Source organism: Lygodium microphyllum, chromosome 5, assembly GCF_053477565.2.
Source record: "Lygodium microphyllum isolate KBCC chromosome 5, Lygodium_microphyllum_v1.1.10, whole genome shotgun sequence".
In the NCBI taxonomy this organism is placed as follows: domain Eukaryota; kingdom Viridiplantae; phylum Streptophyta; class Polypodiopsida; order Schizaeales; family Lygodiaceae; genus Lygodium; species Lygodium microphyllum.
Window position 1 is genome coordinate 70,187,292 of NC_141139.1, and position 23,970 is coordinate 70,211,261.

The following is a 23,970-nucleotide window of genomic DNA, read 5'->3' on the forward strand; positions in this document are numbered from 1 at the left end:
AGAACGCATCATACCCGTTGGGGTCTGGATAGATATGATCATTTGCTTCATAATGTGCTCTTCTTTAATGGATAGAACCCAAGGAGCACGAAGTAGTTGCAACCGACCATCAATGCTCGATTGTGGCCAAAGCATCTCCATCTTGCCTACCTCCTTCAAATCCATTTGTGCCCCTACAATGTCTCAATTTCCTGTGATGTGGTCTCATAATAAGTTGCCCACATTCTTGAAAATATATATGGGATCCAATAAGTGGTTGATCTGTAAAGTGGATCCAAGACGGCAATTTGTAGAAAATCAAGAACCACCGCAATCCATTTGGATATGACTCATGTGGAGCATTTTTAACTCTTACCAGCTTGGGCGTTCATTTGTATTGGAGGTCGTCCAAGAAAACCTTCCCTTAGTTCATGACCCTCGGGCACAAAAAAGTGGCATGTCCTTGATATATCATCTTCTTCATGGTTCATGACCTTCGAGAGTCTAACTGTGGCCCACACAATGGACATGCATGATAACCTGAGATAACCAGACTTGTCCCAACACCCCTATTTATTCAACACAAACTTGAATGAGCTATGAACTGTGGCCCACACAATGGACATGCATGATAACCTCCCAACACCCCTATTTATTCAACACAAACTTAAATGAGCTATGTTAGATATCACCAACGAGAATGGAAGCTACTTACCTGAGCACTTCCGAATCTCGAAAAATCATACATGGTCCATATGAGAATGGATCAGACCGTCGACTATCGTGCTTTGCTTATATCTTCCACGGTGACCCCCTCCTCCCACAAAATCTTAAGCTCATCAACTAATAGATAGAGATAGACGTCCATAATCTTGACTTTGTAGCGCCCACCAGGAACGAGCAAGCTAAGGATCACGTGTCCTTTCTTCATAGAAAGTCATGCAGGGATGTTGTAATTAACAAGGACTACAAGCCACACACTATAAGAAGTTGAGTGGAGACCAAATGGATTCACACTATCTATAGCAAGATCGAGCCAAAGATTGCTTGGCTCTCGTACAAATCTTGGAAATGTAGACTCAATGTGATTCCATGCACGTGAATCTACTAATATTCGTTGGACTCCATTTGTGAATCTATTCTACGCATGCCACGTTGTCAAGCTCGCCATGCCTGATGTACGAACATGTGACGTATACGTGGTATAAGTGGAAAGTATCTAAGAACTTTCTAAGGGATGGTTTGCCCTTGTAAGTCCTGTCGATACCTGTGAGCACTACACTTTGGACATGTCTCCATAGTCTCATAGTCTCCTCGAAATAGCACGCAATCGTTAACACATGTATGGATGATGTTGTAGTCCATACCAAGCTTTCGTAAAATATGTCACGTATCATCACGAGACTTAGGCATTGTATTTCCAAGTGGTAATATATAATACTTTAGCAATCTGAAAAAAGATCATAAAACACCTTGACAAAGCACAAGTGTTTTTTTATAATGGAGTCAAAAAGATCAACAGAGCGTACATAGAATGTACCTGAACAACTCGGTCACACTCACATCGCTTCACCCATATTTTGCCCGCACACTTAGGAGCACAAGTATCATCTTGAGGCAAGATACTCGATACCCATCATATAATAGTATGGCCGCTTCCTCTCTTAGCAGATCAAATGACTCGGTATCCATGGGCATCAATGCATCGATCATTGCCTCCATCTTATGTTCCAAGATTGGAGGAAGGTCCGAAAGGCTGACTGTCTCCTCTGATATCGAGGGTGTAGACTGAGTCATACCTTCTAAGTGGTGGATTGGCTCGAGCACTCCATCCATCGCATGCCCACAAACTCTTCTAACTGTCCCAATAGGTGCATTCCTCCTTGGGATGAGCACCTCCCTGTATAAATTTTACGAGCGCATCTAATGTTTTTGTATATGATATTCAATTAGTTTGTGAATGTAAGGCATGATTGATACATACTTTTCTTACCATTTTCTCAAAGTTTGAGACCGCCTAATCAATGATCTCAAATTGGAACTCATCGAAGCATCATACATGTTCTATAGACAATAGACGCTTTCGTTTGATTGCCAGCTTGCATTGAGAGCAAGCACAGGGGATACACTGATTGAGATATGCCTCACAATCTTGGACATCACGACCATCATCGTTCTCTATTTGGTCTACATTATGACAAATAATAGGTTTTTGTTTTCTTTCTCTTTCTCTTTTTTTATTTGCCTCTCTTCATCCTTATTTGCTTCTCTCTCCCCCTCTCTTTCTATAGATATTTCTTTCTTTCCGCCATCTTCCCACCCCACTCTCACTTCTTCTCTCGTTTCCTTTCCCTCCCTTCTTTTCTCTATGTCTTTCTCTCTTTTCCTCTCCACTCGCACTCGACGTATCTCGTTACAATCAAAATCAAAGATAGAAAATAAAAAACTCATAAAACAAGACATTGAAAGACCCTCTCTCCCCACCCCTCATTGTGCCTCTCTTCCCCCTCTACCTTTATTTTTCTATCATTCCATACTCTCTAATTCTCTCGTTGTTTCCATTTTTCTCTCTTCTTCTCTCTCGCTCTCTATTTGTTGTTTTCTCTCTCTCTCTTTTTTTTCCCTCTTTACGTCCCTTTTTCTCCCCTTCTCTTTCTAGCTCTCTCTTTTTTTTCCACTCTCCTTCCTCTCTTTACTTCACCCCTTTATCCACCTGTCCCTTCACTCTTCCTGTCTTTTTCTCTCCCCCCTCTCTTTCTTTCTCTCTTTCTCTTTCTTTGTTGCCTCTCTCTTTATTTCTCTCTGCCCCCTTGTTGTTTCTCTCACTCATTCTCCCTCCCTCCCTCCCTCCCTTTCTCTCTCTCTCTCTTTCTCTCTTTCTTTGTTATATTTCATACTCTCTCTCTCTCTCTCTCTCTCTCTCTCTCTCTCTCTCTCTCTCTCTCTCTCTCTCTCTCTCTCTCTCTCTCCATTTTTCTTCCTTCTTCTCCCTCTCTTTCTCTCTCATTGCATAACATTCTCAAGAAAAATAAACAAAATAAAAAAAGAAAGTAGAAGAACAAACCAAGAAGAGGCAATGTCCCTACCGCAAAGGCCCGAGGATGGATTTTTCATTCCTCTTCGCAACGTCCCCTTTTTCTCCCTCATACACTTCTCCCTCCCTTCGTGTACGATGGCGGCAGTGGTGGCGGTGGTGAGAAGCTCTCCTCTCTCTTTCTCTCTTCCTCTCCTCTCCCTCCCAAAGCTACGATTTTTCTTGTTCTCTCTTTCGCTCTCTCTTGAGCTGTTTGTGGCAAAATGCCGTGCTCGGGTTTTCAGTGCATTTTTTGCGAATTTTGACGCTAACATGGGGTACTCGCGCTAGTTACAATATGGTTTTATCTCCACCCCATCTTGCAAAGGCTCATGCATGTGATCGAGGTCTATTAACAAGGGCTCGATATATTACAAAAATATCAAGTTGTCCCATAAGCAACCAGACCATGTCCTCAAGGGTCCATAAGGAGATATTAGGGAATCACTTATACATAACACAAAGACTAAAAAGTTAAGACTAGACATGTACAAGAGAAGAGGAGAGTATTGGTCCAAATACTAGTATTAGAACTCAATCAATTGGCTCTAAAAATTGATATATTGAAGGAAGAGGTAGTCACAAGCCATGTGCAAGACATGTACTCAAAAGCCATATAAACTACCATAAGGCCAATAAAGGAGGATGATGTGAAGAGTTTAAAGAAGAAATTAGCCATAGCCAAAGCTGCTCTTTGTATATGTTTGCCACAGCATCACCCAAGACAAAATGGAATGTGCCAAAGAAGATCTTATCAAAACTTACCATGGATGATAGTGCAATAATCGAGAGATCAAATATATGGGCTTCAGCATGGCAACTACATTGAGAGAGTCATCTAGCTCTATTGTTAGACTTTAAGAGCTAGAAACGAAACCAATAGAGACACTACAATCACCAATAATGGTTTCTCCATCACTAGTTTTTGATTATCAACAGAATATGGACCTAAAGGACAAGTCTCAATAGCAAAGTGAGAAGTACACTAGTAGAGATCTCTTAGTGGATTCATTCCACCCACACCCAGAAGTAGCTAGCAAAATCATACAAACCTTCATATCCTCAACCAAGCATGTGTTTGACATTCCCTTGGAGATACTTGAGATGGAAGAAATTGAAGAGTTCATAAAAGTCTTGCATTTAGGAGATGGTTTCACTAGATAGACAAAGAGGCTTTTGTCAAGGCAAGAAAAGATAGCAATGCTTTGAGAGCTAAATACACACTCGGGCTTAAGGATGCTTGCAAGGACTACATGGATGCTTGGTTTGATTTTTGTAGGACAACTACAAAAGGGAGAGTTGTCTTGATTTGTTATCCTATCCAAGGTCGCACGGAGCTTCATTCGACCCTAAAAAGCATGCAAGGCTCAACTTGTCAAAATTCCCCAATGTCAATGCCAATAAGGACACTAACACCACTTACCTATTTCAACCAAGGGACTAGGTACCATCCTTTATTTCCTTCATTAGAACATTGCATTGCACAAGTACTCATCACTAGCGCACTTAGGTTAGAAAATACCCTTGGATAACACAAGGTTTTATTTCAAGTACATCTAGAAGACACCACCATAACTATCAACATGCATGTCCCTCCCTTTAGCAACTCCAAATCCATCCATTATCTCTTCATTATTTGTGTTCCTAATGTTGAATTCTTTGATGCTTACCACGCATGCTACCTCAAATTGGTGTGCCATGAGACTATCATTAGGTAATGTTAGCTCCAAATAGAGAAGGTTAACAAAAGGACTATGAAAACTTTACTTCAAAAATTCAAAGCCAAAGGGATGGTCAAAGCAATCAAAATGTAACGGAGGAGTCAACAAAGACTAGTCAGAGGACTAAAAGAAGCCAAAAGGATGGTCAAAACAACTAAAGAGTAATGAAAAGTGATGCCATGAGGCATATTTCACGGTGGATTCCGTGAGGTTTTACGGTGGATTCCGTAAACTTTGATGACCCTGGTGCGCAGATCGGTCGCTGTATGCTCGCGTAGTGAATGCCGGAAGGTCCCCAAGAACAATGAACTCTACTTTTTGCACAAGTTACAAGGTAAAAAGCATGAACGACAAGAGCAAGAGACCAATTGGGTGCAATCTCCCCCCATGCCTTGTGTGAGCGCTTCACAAAGCATGTATTTTATGTATATTTCATCTTCATGCTCAATAATAGCCCAATTTACAAAAATATAACAAGCTTTTAGCTTTTGAGTTTGCTTTTACACAAAAATAGGAATAAAGCTAATGGACGGTGCCCAAAGAGTCTGGCACGCCCAATACAATGTCCAAATAGAAATAACATAACCGTGCGCCCATGCGCATACAAAATAATAATAAATAATCGATGCCTCAATAAATAGGCATGACAAAATATAGGCGTGGCGCCTATCAGAATATAATCCATAGATTGAATACTCGCTATCCTCCAATGCTTTCCTCCGCCACTGCTGCTATCTCTACACATCAACTGAAGCATTCACAATCTCTAGTAAAATAATACAATTAAACCGACAAAAGTGAATACCTAGTAGTCTTCAGCTACATAAATAAATCAGCTGGTTAGAAATAAATCCTAACCTTAATTTATTACGAGTACGAGTGCGCACTCTAAACTCATAAACGTTTATTAATTTAATATGCATTTTGCGGAATCGCCCGCTATGGAATCACCCATGTACACACTAAATTAATGAAACGCCCGAAAAGGACAGGCGTCCCTATCAACTTCTCGCACAAAGAATCCACTTTGTGTATGAGCCCCGGTCATCAAAGTTTACGGAATCCACCGTAAAACCTTACGGAATCCACCTCAATTGCTATCCCACCCCGGGGGTATGATGCCAGGAGGCATATTCCACGGTGGATTCCGTGAGGTTTTATGGTGGATTCCGTAAACTTTGATGACCGGGGCTCATACACAAAGTGGATTCTTTGTGCGAGAAGTTGATGGGGACGCCTGTCCTTTTCGGGCGTTTCATTAATTTAGTGTGTACATAGGTGATTCCATAGCGGGTGATTCCGCAAAATGCATATTAAATTAATAAACGTTTATGAGTTTAGAGTGCGCACTCGTACTCGTAATAAATTAAGGTTAGGATTTATTTCTAACCAGTTGATTTATTTATGTAGTTGAAGACTGCTAGGTATTCACTTTTGTCGGTTTAATTGTATTATTTTACTAATAATTGTGAATGCTTCAGTTGATGTGTAGAGATAGCAGCAGTGGCGGAGGATAGCGAGTATTCGATCTATGGATTATATTCTGATAGGCGCCACGCCTATATTTTGTCATGCCTATTTATTGAGGCATCGATTATTTATTATTATTTTCTATGCGCATGGGCGCACGGTTATGTTATTTCTATTTGGACATTGTATTGGGCGTGCCAGACTCTTTGGGCACCGTCCATTAGCTTTATTCCTATTTTTGTGTAAAAGCAAACTCAAAAGCTAAAAGCTTGTTATATTTTTGTAAATTGGGCTATTATTGAGCATGAAGATGAAATATACATAAAATACATGCTTTGTGAAGCGCTCACACAAGGCATGGGGGGAGATTGCACCCAATTGGTCTCTTGCTCTTGTCGTTCATGCTTTTTACCTTGTAACTTGTGCAAAAACTAGAGTTCCTTGTTCTTGGGGACCTTCCAGCATTCACTACGCGAGCATACAGTGACCGATCTGTGCACCAACGGGGCTCATACACAAAGTGGATTCTTTGTGCGAGAAGTTGATGGGGACGCCTGTCCTTTTCGGGCGTTTCATTAATTTAGTGTGTACATGGGTGATTCCATAGCGGGTGGTGCGCAGATCGGTCGCAGATAGCTCACGTGGTGAATCCCGGAAGGTCCCCAAGAACAAAGTACTCTACCTTTTTGCACAAAAAAACCATGTAAAAGCTTGCACGACAAGAGACAAGAGACAAATTGGGTTCAATCTCCCCCATGCCTTGTGTGAGCGCTTCACAAAGCATGTATTTTATGCATATTTCCAATCTTCATACTCAATAATAGCCCAATTACAAAAATATGACAAGCTTTTAGCTTTTGAGTTTGCTTTCTACCAAAAATAGGAAAATAAAGCTAATGGACGGTGCCCATAGAGTCTGGCATGCCCAATCTCAATGTCCAAATAGAAATAACATATCCGGGCGCATAAGCGCATACAAAATAATAATAAATAATCGATGTCTCAATAGACATAACAAAATATAGGCGTGGCGCCTATCAAAATATAGTCCAAATGTCGAATACCCGCTAGACTCCAATGCTTTCCTCCGCCATTGCTGTTATCTCTACACATCAACTGAAGCATTCACAATCGTTAGTAAAATAATACAATTAAACCGACAAAAGTGAATACCTAGCAGTCTTCAGCTACATAAATAAATCAACTGGTTAGAAATAAATCCTAACCTTAATTTATTACGAGTGCGCACTCTAAACTCATAAACGTTTATTAATTTAATATGCATTTTGCGGAATCACCCGCTATGGAATCACCCATGTACACACTAAATTAATGAAACGCCCAAAAAGGACAGGCGTCCCCATCAACTTCTCGCACAAAGAATCCTCTTTGTGTATGAGCCCCGGTCATCTAAGTTTACGGTCACGGAATCCACCGTGGAATATGCCTCCTGGCATCATACCCCCGGGGTGGGATAGTAATTGACCTCAATTGCTATTAGCTCAATGTGGAGCTAACAGAGTGGGGAAAGCATTTAAGTCTCTAGCGTGCATCCATTGTGCTTCCTCTACAGGATGGTTCTTAAATTTTACTAGATATCTAGAATACCTTCGGCCAATTCTAGTGGTCATGTAGTCAGTGTCTATGATGGCTTCTGGTTCAAGTATTTCAGTCTCTTCTTCTAGTAAAGGTGGATTTTCATTAATCATCAACTTTGAAATTCATGGCTTGTCTTTTCTTGTTGGCTTGTTTGGTATATGATTGTTGGGCTTTAGCAATCATATCCTTTACCTCATCAAAAATACTGTTATGCATAGTAGCAATATCATCAGCACTCTGAATTCTATTAGACAAAGATGCAACAGGTGTAGATAATCTATATCCATAAATAACTTCAAAAGGTGCTTTCTTTGTAGATGTGTGGGGTGTATTGTTGTATGCAAACTGTAATAAATGCAAATGAGTATCCCATGTCTGAGGTTTAGAGATAGTGTATGCACGTAAAAGATCTAAAATAGTGCTATTTGTGGCTTCTGTTTGTCCATTTGTTTCTGGATGAAATGCAGATGAGAAATCAATCTTTGTGCCTAGATTTGCAAACAGTGTAATCCAAAAATTATTACAAAATCTAGAATCACGATCTGAAATAATCACTTTTGGCAATCCATGGTTAGTAAAAACAGTTTTCAAAAATAACTGTGCTGCTTGTGATGCTGTTAAAGTTTTCTTACATGCAATGAAATATGCTTGCTTACTAAATCTATCTACAATTGTCCAAATCATGTCATGGTTAGATTTAGTATTTGGTAAACCAGTAATGAAATCCATAGATATATGTTCCCAAGGTTTAGATGGAATAGACAAAGGCATTAATAATCCATACTATTTACCATGATGTCTCTTTATTCTTTGACAAATCAAACATTCAGAAACGAAATTAGATACATCTGCATCCATATGCGGCCAATAAAAATCTTCAGTTAACATGCGTAATGTAGAAATGATACCTCTATGACCTTGATATGGGGGACAATGAATTTCATTCAAAACAAAAGATCGGAATGGAATAGTAACACACAGTCTCTTTTCAAAAAACATGAATCCATCATTATATGACAATGAATCAACAGGAATGAAATTATTTTGAACTAATTTTTGCCAATCAGAATGAAAAGTAATATCCTGGTGATATGTGTCTTTCATAGCAATCAAAGAATCAAAAGATATAATAGAAATATTATGAATTGCAGGTCTTCTACTCAATGCATCAGCAACTACATTTTCTTTTCCAGGTTGGTATTGAATGATAGGATGGAAACTTTGAATGAAGGAAGCCCATTTGATATGACGGTCAGAAATTTGGGGTTGGCTAAGTAGATGTCTAATGCTTTGCTTGTCAGTTTTTATCATGAATTCTGAACCCATTAAATAATGCTTCCATTGTTTTAATGCTTGTACAACTGCTAATAATTCCTTGTCATAAATGGAATATTTGAGCTCAGAGGGTTTCAGCTTAGAACTAGAATATGCTATTGGATGGTTGTCTTGCACTAATACGGCTCATATTCCTGATCCGCTAGCATCGGTCACAACTAGAAAGAATGGTCTGTTAAAGTCAGGCAATTGTAGAACAGGGGCATTAGTTAATGCACGTTTCAGTAAGTCAAAGGATTTCTGCTAGTTTTCAGTCCATTAATAAACAATTCCTTTCTTAAGAAGTTTTGTTAATGGTAAAGCAAGTAATGAGAAATTACGTACAAACTTCCTATAGAAACTAGCAAGACCAAGGAATGAGCGTAATTCATGTACATTTTTAGGAACAGGCCAATGCAATATTGCATCAATTTTCTTAGGATCAACTTTTATTCCTTCTTTTGATACAATATGACCTAGATATTCTATTTCTGTCTTAAAGAATTCACTCTTTTCAGGATTTGCAAACAATTGATTTTCTTTCAGTAATTGAAAAACTAATGATAAATGCTCATAATGCTCTTTTTCACTTTGACTGAACACCAAAATATCATCAAAGAAAACAATCACACAATATTGATATTTCAGAAAGATACGGTTCATCATTCTACTGAAAGTAGCAGGTGCATTAGTTAATCCGAATGGCATGACTAAAAATTCGTAATGGCCAAACTGTGTCCTGAATGCAGTCTTAAATATGTCAGATCTATCTAGCCTCACCTGATGATATCCAGACTTAAGGTCAATTTTACTAAATATAGAAGATCCTTGTAGTTTGTCCATAAGGTCATCAACTCTAGGTATAGGATACCTATTCTTTACAGTGATCTTATTTAATGCTCAGTAGTCAATACACATACGATAGGTATTATTCTTTTTCTTGACTAAGAGCACAGGTGCACCGAATGGAGAACTGCTAGGTCGAATTAGGCCTCTATTTAGTAATTCTTCAACTTGACTCTGGATTTCTTTTTGCTCTATTTGATTGTGCCTATATGGTGCTTTGCAAGGTGGTTGTGTGCCAGGTATTAGATCAATCTTATGGTCTTCTGGACGTGTAGGAGGTAAACCTGGTGGTAGGTCTTCTGCAAAACAGTCCTTAAAATATGCAAGAAATTCCTTATGCCTAGGGTGCAGATGATTTTCCTTTGCATGCAATTCATTCACGCAAATGAGATATGATTTAGTATTCTTGCGTAATGCACGTTTTGCTTGAGTATGCGAAAGCAGTGGAAAAATATGAGATGCATGCATACCAAATAATGTAATAGATTTTCCTTGAAAATTAATATTCATTGTGTGTGTAGAATAATCTATATTTGGATTATGCTGGTGTCTCCATGGCATTCCTAGAATAATGTCACTTGACTGTAATGGGACAACTAAGAAATTTCTTCTTTTAATATATGGACCAATTTGAATTTCTAAATCTTCAACTTCTTGTGTGCCATTGTACCTAGTGCCTAAAAATGCAGCTTTTATGCGATAATGCGTAGGTACTGTATGCAATTTTAATTCCTTTACCAATTTTGCTGAAATAAAGTCATGGGTACTACCGTCATCATGCAAGATAGTTCTTTCTTTTCCATGCACCATACATTTCATAGTCAACAATGAATGTGAAGTAGGCATACCTGGTAAAGTGTCGGAAGTAGTAGTAGGATCATCCTCATCTTCAGTGAAATCCGGCATATCCTCATGCTCTTCTTCGTCCATAGCTCCAAGGTAGTTGATATGTGCTGATGGCTTCTTTGAATGACAATTTGCTGCGAGATGCCCTGGCTGGTGACACTTGTAGCATACTATTGGCTTGGCTTTGGTCACATTATTTGCAATGGCTAGAAGTCTGGGTACATTTGGATTTGCTTGTGGAATAGGCTTTGGATTTGGATTGACAGCGGATGGTAATGCAGGTAATGTCCAAGAAGCCCAAACATATACGTCCGCTTATGTGTCGTCTCTGGTACGTCTTCAAGCATGCGTAGCTGTAGAAGTGCATTCCAAAAACGCTCTGTATACTGTGGAATAGGCTCATGATCTCGCTGTTGAAGTAAATCCCATTGCTTGATAGCCTTCTCATGAAATTGCGGTGGAAGGAAATTTTGCATGAATTTCTTCTTGAATTCTTCCCATGTAGCAGGACATTCTATACTCTTGCGGACTACAGTCCACCAAAGTGATGCTCTGTCTATCAGATGATTAGTAACACACTTGATTTTATCTTTTTCGGGATAAGTTTCCTCATGGAAATAGTCATCAAACTGGCTAATGAATGATAAAACAGTCTTTTCTTCTCTTATGCCATTGAAAGTGCGAAACTTGAAACTTCGTTTACTTATCTTGGATTCCTTGCGAATGGTTTGTGCTTCAAGAGTGGCGTCGATGGTACGTCGAATCAAATCTTCAGCTTGAGGTTCTTCTTTATCGGTGGACGCTCTTTGTAGCTTTGTCAATTGCGCTTGCAAGGCTTGCCTAGCTCTTCGCTCTTCTTTCAATTGTAGCATGATTAGATCCAGCTTTTGTTCCATGGTAGGCTCAGGTAGGTCGTCTTCAGCCATAGGATCATCCATATGTGGGGTAGTCATCCTGTAAAACTCAACAAACCTTTCTCACTCAAAATCAGTTAGCGGGATGAGCGTAGCTCAAATTTGGGGTTACAAAGCTATGTATTTTTGGGTATTTCTTCTTCAATTTTCAGAAATTCTGCAATATTTCTGTCTCCATTTGCTGAAAGTACTTCAACGAACTTGTAGATAGGTAGAACAGCTTGTTGTGAACAACTTTTCAGTTCAGAGTTTTTGCATACGAACAAGTCTTCTAGGAGTTTTAAGCATTAGTCAGTTCTGATTTAGTCTGACTCGCAGAGTTGCAGACTTAGCAGACTTGCAGAGTTGTTGACTTACTGAACTTAGGCCGACTTGCAGAACTTGCAGAACTTGATTACAATTGACTTGCTGAACTTGACTTTGACAGCGCAGGACCTAGAGTTTGTGGACTTCCTTGTCCTGTGTGATTTGCAGAACTTGGCTTAACTTGACTTGGGTAATTAAGCTTAATAGCTTAATAGTTGATCAGGCGGCGTGAATTTTTCGTGGGGGGGGCCGTTTTTTTGGCCGCGCGATAATTTCGGGCCCATCTTCTGATACTTCGAAGTGATTTGGAGAAGCTTAAGCTTCTTTTAAGCTTTTAAAGCTTTGTAATTAAGCTTTTAGTGAAGAGGATTAAGAGTTTTCTCACTGGTTTTCAACGACTTGTTGATGGAAGTGGATGTGTGGTTCTCCGCCTGCAGAGCCTGGTCCTTCGCGATCTGACAGTGGAAACAGAGGTTCTTGATCGCCAGAAGTCTGTCTGTATCGACGGTTCGCGATGAGATTGACTGTAGAGCCCGTTTGTTCCTGGAGCTCCGCCTTCGCCCGAGATTGGTAGCGATTGGAAGCTCTTGATCTCTACTCCGCTCTGATACCACTGGTGCGCAGATCGGTCGCAGATAGCTCACATGGTGAATCCCGGAAGGTCCCCAAGAACAAAGTACTCTACCTTTTTGCACAAAAAAACCATGTAAAAGCTTGCACGACAAGAGACAAGAGACAAATTGGGTTCAATCTCCCCCATGCCTTGTGTGAGTGCTTCACAAAGCATGTATTTTATGTATATTTCCAATCTTCATACTCAATAATAGCCCAATTACAAAAATATGACAAGCTTTTAGCTTTTGAGTTTGCTTTCTACCAAAAATAGAAAAATAAAGCTAATGGACGGTGCCCATAGAGTCTGGCACGCCCAATCTCAATGTCCAAATAGAAATAACATATCCGGGCGCATAAGCGCATACAAAATAATAATAAATAATCGATGTCTCAATAGACATAACAAAATATAGGCGTGGCGCCTATCAAAATATAGTCCAAATGTCGAATACCCGCTAGACTCCAATGCTTTCCTCCGCCATTGCTGCTATCTCTACACATCAACTGAAGCATTCACAATCGTTAGTAAAATAATACAATTAAACCGACAAAAGTGAATACCTAGCAGTCTTCAGCTACATAAATAAATCAACTGGTTAGAAATAAATCCTAACCTTAATTTATTACGAGTGCGCACTCTAAACTCATAAACGTTTATTAATTTAATATGCATTTTGCGGAATCACCCGCTATGGAATCACCCATGTACACACTAAATTAATGAAACGCCCGAAAAGGACAGGCGTCCCCATCAACTTCTCGCACAAAGAATCCTCTTTGTGTATGAGCCCCGGTCATCTAAGTTTACGGTCACGGAATCCACCGTGGAATATGCCTCCTGGCATCAGCGGGTGATTCCGCAAAATGCATATTAAATTAATAAACGTTTATGAGTTTAGAGTGCGCACTCGTACTCGTAATAAATTAAGGTTAGGATTTATTTCTAACCAGTTGATTTATTTATGTAGCTGAAGACTGCTAGGTATTCACTTTTGTCGGTTTAATTGTATTATTTTAGTAACGATTGTGAATGCTTCAGTTGATGTGTAGAGATAGCAGCAGTGGTGGAGGAAAGCATTGGAGGATAGCGAGTATTCGATCTATGGATTATATTCTGATAGGCGCCACGCCTATATTTTGTCATGCCTATTTATTGAGGCATCGATTATTTATTATTATTTTGTATGCGCATGGGCGCACGGTTATGTTATTTCTATTTGGACATTGTATTGGGCGTGCCAGACTCTTTGGGCACCGTCCATTAGCTTTATTCCTATTTTTGTGTAAAAGCAAACTCAAAAGCTAAAAGCTTGTTATATTTTTGTAAATTGGGCTATTATTGAGCATGAAGATGAAATATACATAAAATACATGCTTTGTGAAGCGCTCACACAAGGCATGGGGGAGATTGCACCCAATTGGTCTCTTGCTCTTGTCGTTCATGCTTTTTACCTTGTAACTTGTGCAAAAAGTAGAGTTCATTGTTCTTGGGGACCTTCCGGCATTCACTACGCGAGCATACAACGACCGATCTGCGCACCAAAAAGAGTCAACAAAGACCAATTAGTGGAGTGAGAGAAGAAGCCAAAGCTAGTCATAGCATAAAAGGGTATTGGAAATGAAGACCATGAATTTCTTTAAAGATATTGGAAACACATGCACCAAAATAGTCTAGACACAAAATATAAATTAATAACTGAATCTAATTTTAACCATTGTGGTGTATCTTGTTAAAAAGTGAGAGTTGAGGTCACTCATGTACAATCATAATGTGTCCTAGAGTCACATTTTTACCTTTTAAAATGTATATTCATGTATACATGTGAGACCACAAAAATATGTGGATCTATAGACAATCTATCCATCTAGAGAAAAAAGCCAAGGGCATGTAAAAGAGATGATTCTAAAATATGTGGATCAATAGTAAAGTCTATCCATCTAGAGAAAAAAGCCACGAGCAGGTAAAAGAGATTATTTGAACATGAAAAAAGGCCAAGATTTGAGGCTACTCACCCAATAAACCATATGTATATAATGTGTGAAATGAATAAAAAGTTTCATTTCTGTGTGTGTAATTTTTAAGTTCAAGCTTCCATCTCTACATTCTTGCTTCTACCATAAAATTGCTTGAGAGAGAGAGAGAGAGAGAGAGTGAGTGAGTGAGTGAGTGTGTGTGTGAAGGACCAAGGAAACAAGCTCTTCTTATTTTCATTCTCATCATCATCTTCTTCTTCTCCATCCTTGCAAATGACCCATGCCACTTTTTTGACTTTACTATCCTTCTTTGTGGCTTGGATAGAAGCAAATCAATAGCATAAATTCATGATTGGAGCACAAGAGGATCTTCATACGGATCATGAGGCTATCAAGCTCTCTTTTGGTGGCAAACTAAAACAAGAAAGATGATTTTTGGTGATTCTAATATAACCTTTTAAATACATATTGCTTTCTTGATTTCATGGAGTTGAAAGCAGAGGATATAGATGATTTAGAGCTGGAGTCTGAGTTGCCTACATGAGAGATAGCCTAAAATCACAAAAGGAGGGAAGCTCTTGAATGAGTTAGTTGCTTCCAACGTCCCATCTTGTTATATGCGCAAGCCCAACATTATGAGGATCATCACAACAACTATCAAGATCCAAAGGATTGTCACAATGACTATTGTGATTGTGAGGATCAACACAAAAATTGACATGATTGTGATGTGTGTTGAGATACCAATTGTCATTGACCTTCCTCCTATCCTCTATCCATACACATTTCCTTTCTCCTTTCTCTTTTAAGGCATCTGTTCATTATCTCACCCTTAAGGCAACCTAGTCCAAATCCATCCTTCCCAAACCAAAAGTTGGATTCGATCAAATTGTGCAATTTGATTACGTAAGGTTGAGACCATCCTCAATACCTTTGATGTATGGTATTTCATTGCAATCCCTGAGTCCCAACCTACTATGAATCCATATTCAAGTGATGCCATATACTTGACAACTTTTTGGGATAGGCTGAGTTGGCATGCTGACTCCTTTCTCTTCCTAAATTGTAGTGACCATGTTCTTGTGTGTGTCAAATGTATCCACATTGCTATCAAACTCTAAACCCAATTATCTTATACCAAGTCAAGACATTTGCTCATTGAATGGCCCTTGAGATGAGGCTACTACAACTGTCTATTATAGATTCCCCTACCATGAAGCATCACATCAATAAAGTGAAGGAGATTCAGGATGAGTTAGTATCCCTTGTGAAGACCATACAATTGGGGGACATGGCTATGACATGCTTTCGTCCCCCCAAGTATAATGCATTCTACAATAGCCCCCCTCACCTCACATATGTGGGATATCATCAAATGGGATAAGTTAGTGCTGATGATTCTAGAGTAGGACATGAATCACAAAGGAGACAAGTTCAAGTGAAGCAAGTATAATTAGTCATGCTTTTGTGACTCCATCATCTAAGAAAGGATAAAATAAGAGGAAAGAAAGAAGATGAAATCGAACCCATTATTTGACTCTAAGAGAATAAGGAATTTTCCAAGTGTCCTCACTACTACAAGACTTCACATCTTGAGGAGAAATGCTGGAAGAAACTCCCTCACATTTGTCTTGGTGTAAAGAATGGAAGGGAGGAGCTTACATCCTCATCCATGTCTACTCTATCCATTACAATAGAGGTTGTCTTCCTTCACATTCTTAAAGTGGAGGATTGTCATTTGGTTTGCTTATCTTTCAAGAAGCCTTAGATCGTGGATAGCAGTGCATCCAATCATATAACCTTCAAGAGTGTGATTGGATCTAGGATCTTTGTCATGAGGAGGGCTGTTGTCACTATAGGTGGCATTACATCATAATTTATTGTGGTGTGGACATCGAACTATTCCTTCACAGTTGTCCTCATTCATTGAAACCTTTAAAATATTCTTTAGTCAACCAAAACTCCTAGTTCCATGTGCAAGACCATTTATCCCCCCTTCCACGAATAGTGCACTTACCTAAACTTGGGAGTTTTGTTTCTACTTTACAGGGAAAATGTCAAGAGGTCACCTTACAACATTCTAACACTCAAGTATGGTTGCAATCCTACTCCAAAATGGCAAGTAGCCACATAGCCTCCTTTGTTGATGGTCCCAAGGTTGATTAAATTAGTGAATAAATTTTTGTTTTTTGAGCCTCTTGAGGGTGTGTTGATAACACCTACAAGGTACTCAACCAAGAAAATATATGGTACAACTTACTCAAAATCCTTATATAGTTTTTTATGGATTTCTCTATGGCTTACAAAAGCTTATAGGAATTGAGAGGGAGGAAAAAATAAGGTGTGGCCTTCTAAAAACATCCCTAAAAAGGGGGGGCACTCACCCATGTTTGCACGTAGCACGTGTGCAAAGATTCCTACATTGGGTGTAGAACTTCAAAAGGCCATAACTTTTGATCCAAAACTTGAAAATTCAAAATGGATCAAACTGTTGGAATTGTACCAATGAGCTCTATGATCTTTTCTCCTCATGTTAAGTGCTTGAGTGATATTTAAAAAAACAAAATTTGATCTGAATATACTTTACCATCAAGAAATTCTACAAATACCAAGAAAATAATTAAACCACCTGAGGGAGTCGTGGCATAGTGGTTTGGGTGTGGGTCAAGTTGGGGCATGCATGAGTTCAAACCCTGCGTCCTGCCTCCCTAGAGGCATATTATCAAATCTATCCGCATCTAAAATAACAAAACCAAGGTTTCGAAAACCCCTAAATAATTTATGGCCTTACCCAACTCAATACCGAGGAACTTTGTGCCACATTTGAAAACTGCCCACCTGGGATCACCAACATATGACAATGTATGGAATGAATTCACTTGCTATTGTAATGCCAGGTGATCTACTAGATAGGAGAAAAGAGGGACTATTAAGACCAGGATAGATCTACGCGGGTCTGAGAAACCCAATTCCCCACTTGATATACTTAGGGTGAGGGCTGCTATGAGAAACAAAGTCTTTGAATGGTCAGAGAGAGTCACAAAGCTTTGAACATCCTCACGAGACTTTGGGGTTGGCTCAGAAGTAGGAGATGGATATAGAACGAGACAGAAGAGGACATGTTCAGTAACACCCTCTCTCAGATCTTGGGTGTTGGTGAAGGCTAGATATGCAAAGACGATGGAATCCCAGGGGGAATGAAAGAACAAATCCAACCAAGCAGCATGAGCCCTCTCCAGATGGAAACCCCAAAGAAATGAATGGCAAGGAACATGCCAATGGAGCGGAGAGGCCTCAAAAGGATCACACACAGGGTACCCAGGGACCGAAGGGCATGGGATAGGCATGCTACATAACTAATATCGGCATCCTTCGCAGAGGGAATCCACAACCGCATAACTATTGTCGGCATCCCCCTGCGAAGGATGCAGGGGGGTTGACAAACCATCAGAGGAGATGGTGGGGGATGGGATGGAACCTCTGGGGATGGAAGGGAGCCTTCATGATCTTTGCATTCTTTCTTCTCTCCGTTTCTTGCTTTCTACACTACACATTCACCAGCTGTTGTCCAAACATGTGGAATGCTAGAAATATGTTGCTAGGGTTCTAATTTCCAGGCCATAGGATTAGTGGGTCGGTTTGAGCCTAGTTTTCCTTGCAAGTATCAGTACTTTTACTGTTGTGGCGCTGGTTTGCTTTTTTTGCTTGTAACTTAAACAATGTTACAGGAGAGACAATGTAAGACTTTAGAATTGGCATCCATTTCTGCAAAAGTTACTGCTAGTCCTTTCAATTAAGAATCTTATTCCTTTTGAATCCAAATTAGTAATTATAGGCGTAATTGGGCCTGCTGCTAGTCTTTTTTGTAGTGAATCCAACACTAAACCATCACATTATAATCTTATGCATGTGCAGATTGTTGGGTTTTTTGACTTGGATGGCATTCTGCAGGGGGGTGTATGAAACATCCAAAGATTCAAGGTGTTCTGCTTACGTGATTCTGCAGTAACATGTATGAACCATCCAAGGATTATAGCTGTTCTGCTTAAGTGTAGTCTTGGGGATTGTAGGTCTCATCTTCTCTGGTTCTTTGATCCAAATCTGAGGACACCATAAAACAGGATGCGATAGAAAGTGCCCCATGCAAGCAGTATCCACAGATCAACCCACTTGCTGTTAGGTTTATCTATGGATAGGCGCTCCAAGATGGAAGATCCAGGCAGCACACAGTCTCCACTTGTTGGGAGCCTGGCATAGCAAGAGTTCTGCACATCAAACTGATTGATGAGGAGGGCCTCATATGGGTACTTGATGGTGGACATGAAATGCAGCCAAGACCAGTATCCTGGGATGTCACTGCGCTTGAGGAAGTAGCCGCAGGTGAGGAAGAACAGGGCAGTGAAGGCAATGACAGCAGCATAGCCCAGGATGTAATTGGGGACAACTGAGCTCACAAACATCACAAAGGAATTTGTGGTGATCAGGGAGCTGAACAGAATCAGCCAGAAGAAGACAAACTCGCCCAGCCGGTGGCCATCATTGCCCAATGCCAGCGTCCACCATACTATGATGCAGTATGTCATAGCTTGAACAGCTAGGAATGGAAGGTAAGTGATCAAACTAGCAATCACATACGAGGACGATCGATACGAGTTGTGTGAGGTTTCTCGGATGAAGATGAAGCGCTCTTGAATGAAGGCTGGGACTGCATCGTTGGATGAGAAGAAGAAAAGACAGACCGTGAAAATGAAGAAGGCTAGGAAATTAGTCACGCCTTGCTCATCATGGTGTGTCTTTGTGAACAGACTGGCCAGTACAGCTGCCATGACAGTCAAAACCATCTGACGTGAGAGAAAAAGCTCTGGGGTCCTGCGGATGTTGAGAAAATTTCGACGAATCAAGACTATAAGCTCTGCTGTCCATGTGTTGGCATACTTCGGACCATAGTATGGTGGGTCAAAATCCTTCTCTGAGACCTCCAGATCCTCTATCTCATAGTCGTCCACATACACATTGCTTCTTTTAGGAGTGGGTGTTGCAGGCCCAATTTCACTAGTGTCCCCATAGTAAGCTCCCATTTGTGAAGAAGTCCTGTATCATTCAGCTGATACTTTAGAAGGCACACTTCCTGCAGATCTGAACTGACTACTACTGATCATATTAACATGCATCACATTGTCTTCATATGGAACAAATAAAAGTGTCTCAGATCTGTTTCGGCATTCAGCTGTTTAGTACTTTTGTATGGAAGGCTTCTTAGTTATATAGCAGTTGGATGAATACTAGACAGACATCCCAAAACACGGGCATCAAACATCAGGTCACCTCCTACATACTAACTAGACCAAATGTAAATAATCTCAAGTTTTCCACGCCATCTAATTAATGAAAAGACAAAAGCAGACATTATTAGATGTGGTGAAAATTTATAACCTGTTCACACCTCGATGAGGCTGCCCTCCTACTGCTTCCCCTTGCATAGCCATCAAATTGGTTGAAGACTCTGACCTTTTAGTCCGGGGCGTCCATGCTTTTGGTGTCAATCGGAAAGTCTCTGCAAGCCCCTTGTAGTATGTGGACGCCGCACTAGTTGGTGTTCCTTGTGCAGATCCCACCCATGGGCTCTTCAGTGAGTGATCATATTCATCCAGGTGACTCATCTCTTCATCAAAACTCTGCAAAAATGGGTTAACAGGAGCCTCCACCCCACGTGGTTCTGAGACAATTGGCTTGACAGCCACATTAGGGGAGAATACAGGTATTCCAGGTGACACCAGGCCTCCATGCAGTGACTTGATTGTGGGCTGAGTGAGTGGGGTTCTTGGTGGTAGAGGCCCCTTGTAAGGGGGTGGAATGCCATCACGTGCATATATCATCAAAGGTTCAACCCCAAGAGCTGAGTTATCAAACTCTTGAATCACATCTAAAAGAAACTCAACACTGTTTTCACCTTTGGGTAGTTTTCTGTCCATCCCGGCTAGATGAGCTGCCACTGTCGAGGGAGGTCCTTGATACACCAGTTTACCCCTAACAAAATACCATCCCAATTTTGAGTTTGATTGATAAGACAGATGTGAAGAAAGAAGATTGTGTCACTCTAACTGGTAGAGTCCTTGAAGATTTTCAGTTATCCGAAAGCATACCTGATGCAATCACATGATTTATAAAGTGTACTATTGTTGTACATGATGAAACTGATGTTAGCCTTGTACAAACCTTGCCAATACTAGAAGATGATTGAGCAGCTGCAATATGCGATATGAGGGTTGATGGATAGTGAGAATTACTACGCTGCCACTTTCTGCAATAGCATGCACCTTCTCAATCACACTGAATGCACTAGTGGAGTCCAACCCGGATGTGGGCTCATCTAAGAAGAGCACAGATGGACCATGGATAATGTCCACGCCGATGGAGACTCGCCTCCGTTCACCACCCGAGACTCCCCGATGGCCTTCATCTCCAATGAATGTGTTTTGTGCACTCTGCAGTTCCAGTTGGCCAAAAATGTTACCATTTGGTAAACCTGGCTGTTTTGTGTGCAAATGTGCACACCTAACCAATTGATGTGTACAAAGACATATAAAACTTTACCCACACATATCATAGAGAAACTCAAACTGGAAGAGCAAAATTGCAGAATTCCACCTAATGCTGAAATATAGCTTGTCAATGAATTTTCAGTATTTGCGTGCACATGCCACATGGGCATATCCGATGCATCCATATGTACAAATACATGTATATACACACATCTTATGTACAGTAACATTCATTTGATAGCAGAGAAACCCAATCTGTAAACACACTATCATAGAGAATACTTTGCTCACACATATAATAGAGAAACTCAAACTGGAAGAGTAATTGCAGAATTCAGCCTTGTGCTCGATCTTGCCTTGTCAATTAGTTTCCAGTATCTGTGTGCACATGGCCACATCTGATTCTATCCATGTGTTCAAATCCATGTAAAATATACACACATGTTATATGCAATAACATGCATTTCATAGCAGAGAAACCCAAACTGTAAAAGCACTATCCATGTAGAATTCAGCCTTACATTTAATCCCAGCTGGTCAATGAGTTTGGCAACACGTTTCTGTTTCTCCTCCCGGCTGACTTTGTCACCAAGGCGGACCTCAGCAGCAAACATGAGGGTTTCCCGGACAGTGAGCATGGGAAAGAGCTGGTCATCCTGCATGACATAGGCAGAGGTCCTCTTAATGAGACTGGGGCTGACTCTCTGCCCATCCAATTTGACAACACCACCAAGGCTGCCACTGGCAATGCGCCCTGCAAGAGCATCCAAGAAAGTGGATTTTCCGGCACCACTAGGGCCCATCACCGCAGTGACCATGCATTTGGGGGCAATTCCTGACACCTCATGCAAGAGATTGATGTTCTTAGTCTCCCAATTCCCATCTTTCTTCACCTTCTTGGCAACTGTGTATGTGAGGTCCTGAAACTCAAGCCCCCCATGCGCATACAATTGCCCCCTCATCACATTGTTCACCTCAGAGCTGTTTGAAGGGGGTGCCTGGCCATGATGAGCTTGGGCCCCCACTCTAGCTGCACTGTTCTTCTGTGCCATCATCATCATTTGCTCATCAAGCGAGATCAGTGTCTCAAGCGCACGGAGCTCCTGCGAGGGGGGGGCATTCTGATGTCTGTAATTGTTCTGTGAAGGAGGAGCAGCACCACCATTGGCATGGCTTCTGGCGTGGGTGTAATTAGGACCAGGGGGGCCAACATGACGCTGACCCATGGTATGTGGGAGGTGACCCATGTGGTGATGAGGATGAGCCATGGGGGCGGTTCTTGTGTGGAAGGTACCTGATCGGTTCCTGTGATATTGATCAGGACTAGCCCGGCTGAGATGCTGAAACAGGGGAGGGCAAGGTCAGCATCTATGGCAGATATAAGCACTGACCTTCATCTGTATGAAAGGGAAAACTAGATTGTGTGCGTGTGTATGTGTCTCTCTCTATGAGAGAGAGAAGGGGGGGGAGGCACTCGCCTGGGTTGGTGCATGGTGATAGATGGGTAGGCAACCCCGGGGTGGAAAGACCAATGTGTTTTGGGCGTCTCCAACTATGTTGCGAAGGGCCCCAAACTTATTCTGTCTTTTGTTTTTCCTCCCAACACTAGAGGGTTAGCTTTCCGACTATATTTCCCAAGTGAGTTTCATAATTTCTTTTGAATACTCTACATACATACATACATCATAGGTCACTCAAATTATAAAAATCACGAGCATTTTCATATTTTTATGCCGTAGACCTAGTTACAGATGAAGGGCTCACAAACTACTGCCAATCAAATAACACTGTAGGTTGCATTGTTTCAAGGTTTTGCAAAGTCCCCATCCTAAAATAAATCACATGATTCAATGTGTGACCTGCATTAACTTTTATGTCATACATAAAACCTTATATCGTAGCTTTACTTGGCTTAAAAATTGTGCATCTTTTCTACAAATGCAAAGAGTGGGTTTTATATGTTCACACACCAACTCCCTTAAATAAGCTTATGTCCCTGTCTTATTGGGTGAAACACATGTTGAACTTCCAAAACTTATCGATGCACTCCACAACTTCAAGTCTCAGACAATCTCTTTAACATTTTTTTAATTTTCATTTGTACATTCCACTAGGAAAATACAATGTACAACATTCCCTCTTAGGGAATACAACTTTCTTAGAAATGAATATATTCATTATTAATACTTAAAAGTCATTCAAAAACCATTCCATTAGGGCTAAAACACATTAAAAATGGCACTTTTGTTAATCACTAGATTTAAAAATGGGTCAATAAGAGTTTGCCACGTGTGCAAGAATATGGTATTCTTGTCTCCTTTGCTTTGGAGATAGTAGAGTCCATTTCATGGATTTCTTCTCCTTTTTAGTCAAAATCTCTGAAAGCTGACATCTCTGCTAGTCCCAAAGCAAATAAAGCTAATGAAAGATGACAAAATATGTGATAAAAATGAGGTGTAGTAAATATCATCTATTTTATAACTTTCGAGATGCATTTGAACATTCTTCTTGGCACCCATTGTATTTTCATTAGCCTTGTTGACATTCGTTTCAAGTTCATCAACATTTCCTCTCTAAGTTTCTTTCTTTGTATATTCGCTACACTCTCTTTTTTTCATAGCTTCCACAAGGCATCCTTCTCAATCGATAAACTCTTGTTGTCTTTAACAAAAGTGTAGATGGAAAATGGAAACCCAAAATGTTTATTATAAATTATTGGATATTACCATGTTGCCAACTTGCAAGGGCTCTCACAAGGTGATGAAAACAAA

General features: G+C 40.4%; 1 protein-coding gene across 1 annotated transcript; it reads right to left on the reverse strand.

Moving 5' to 3' along the window:
* Positions 1–18,368: 18,368 nt before the first annotated feature.
* LOC148035950 (ABC transporter G family member STR2-like) lies at positions 18,369–22,627 on the reverse strand. The gene is made up of 4 exons (XM_087677936.1): positions 21,721–22,627; positions 20,874–21,142; positions 20,091–20,684; positions 18,369–19,748 (listed from the first exon to the last, which is right to left on the reverse strand). Exons 1-4 carry the CDS (start codon positions 22,465–22,467, stop codon positions 18,731–18,733), a joined length of 2,628 nt encoding a protein of 875 aa, XP_087534062.1. The 5' UTR covers positions 22,468–22,627; the 3' UTR covers positions 18,369–18,730.
* Positions 22,628–23,970: the final 1,343 nt, after the last annotated feature.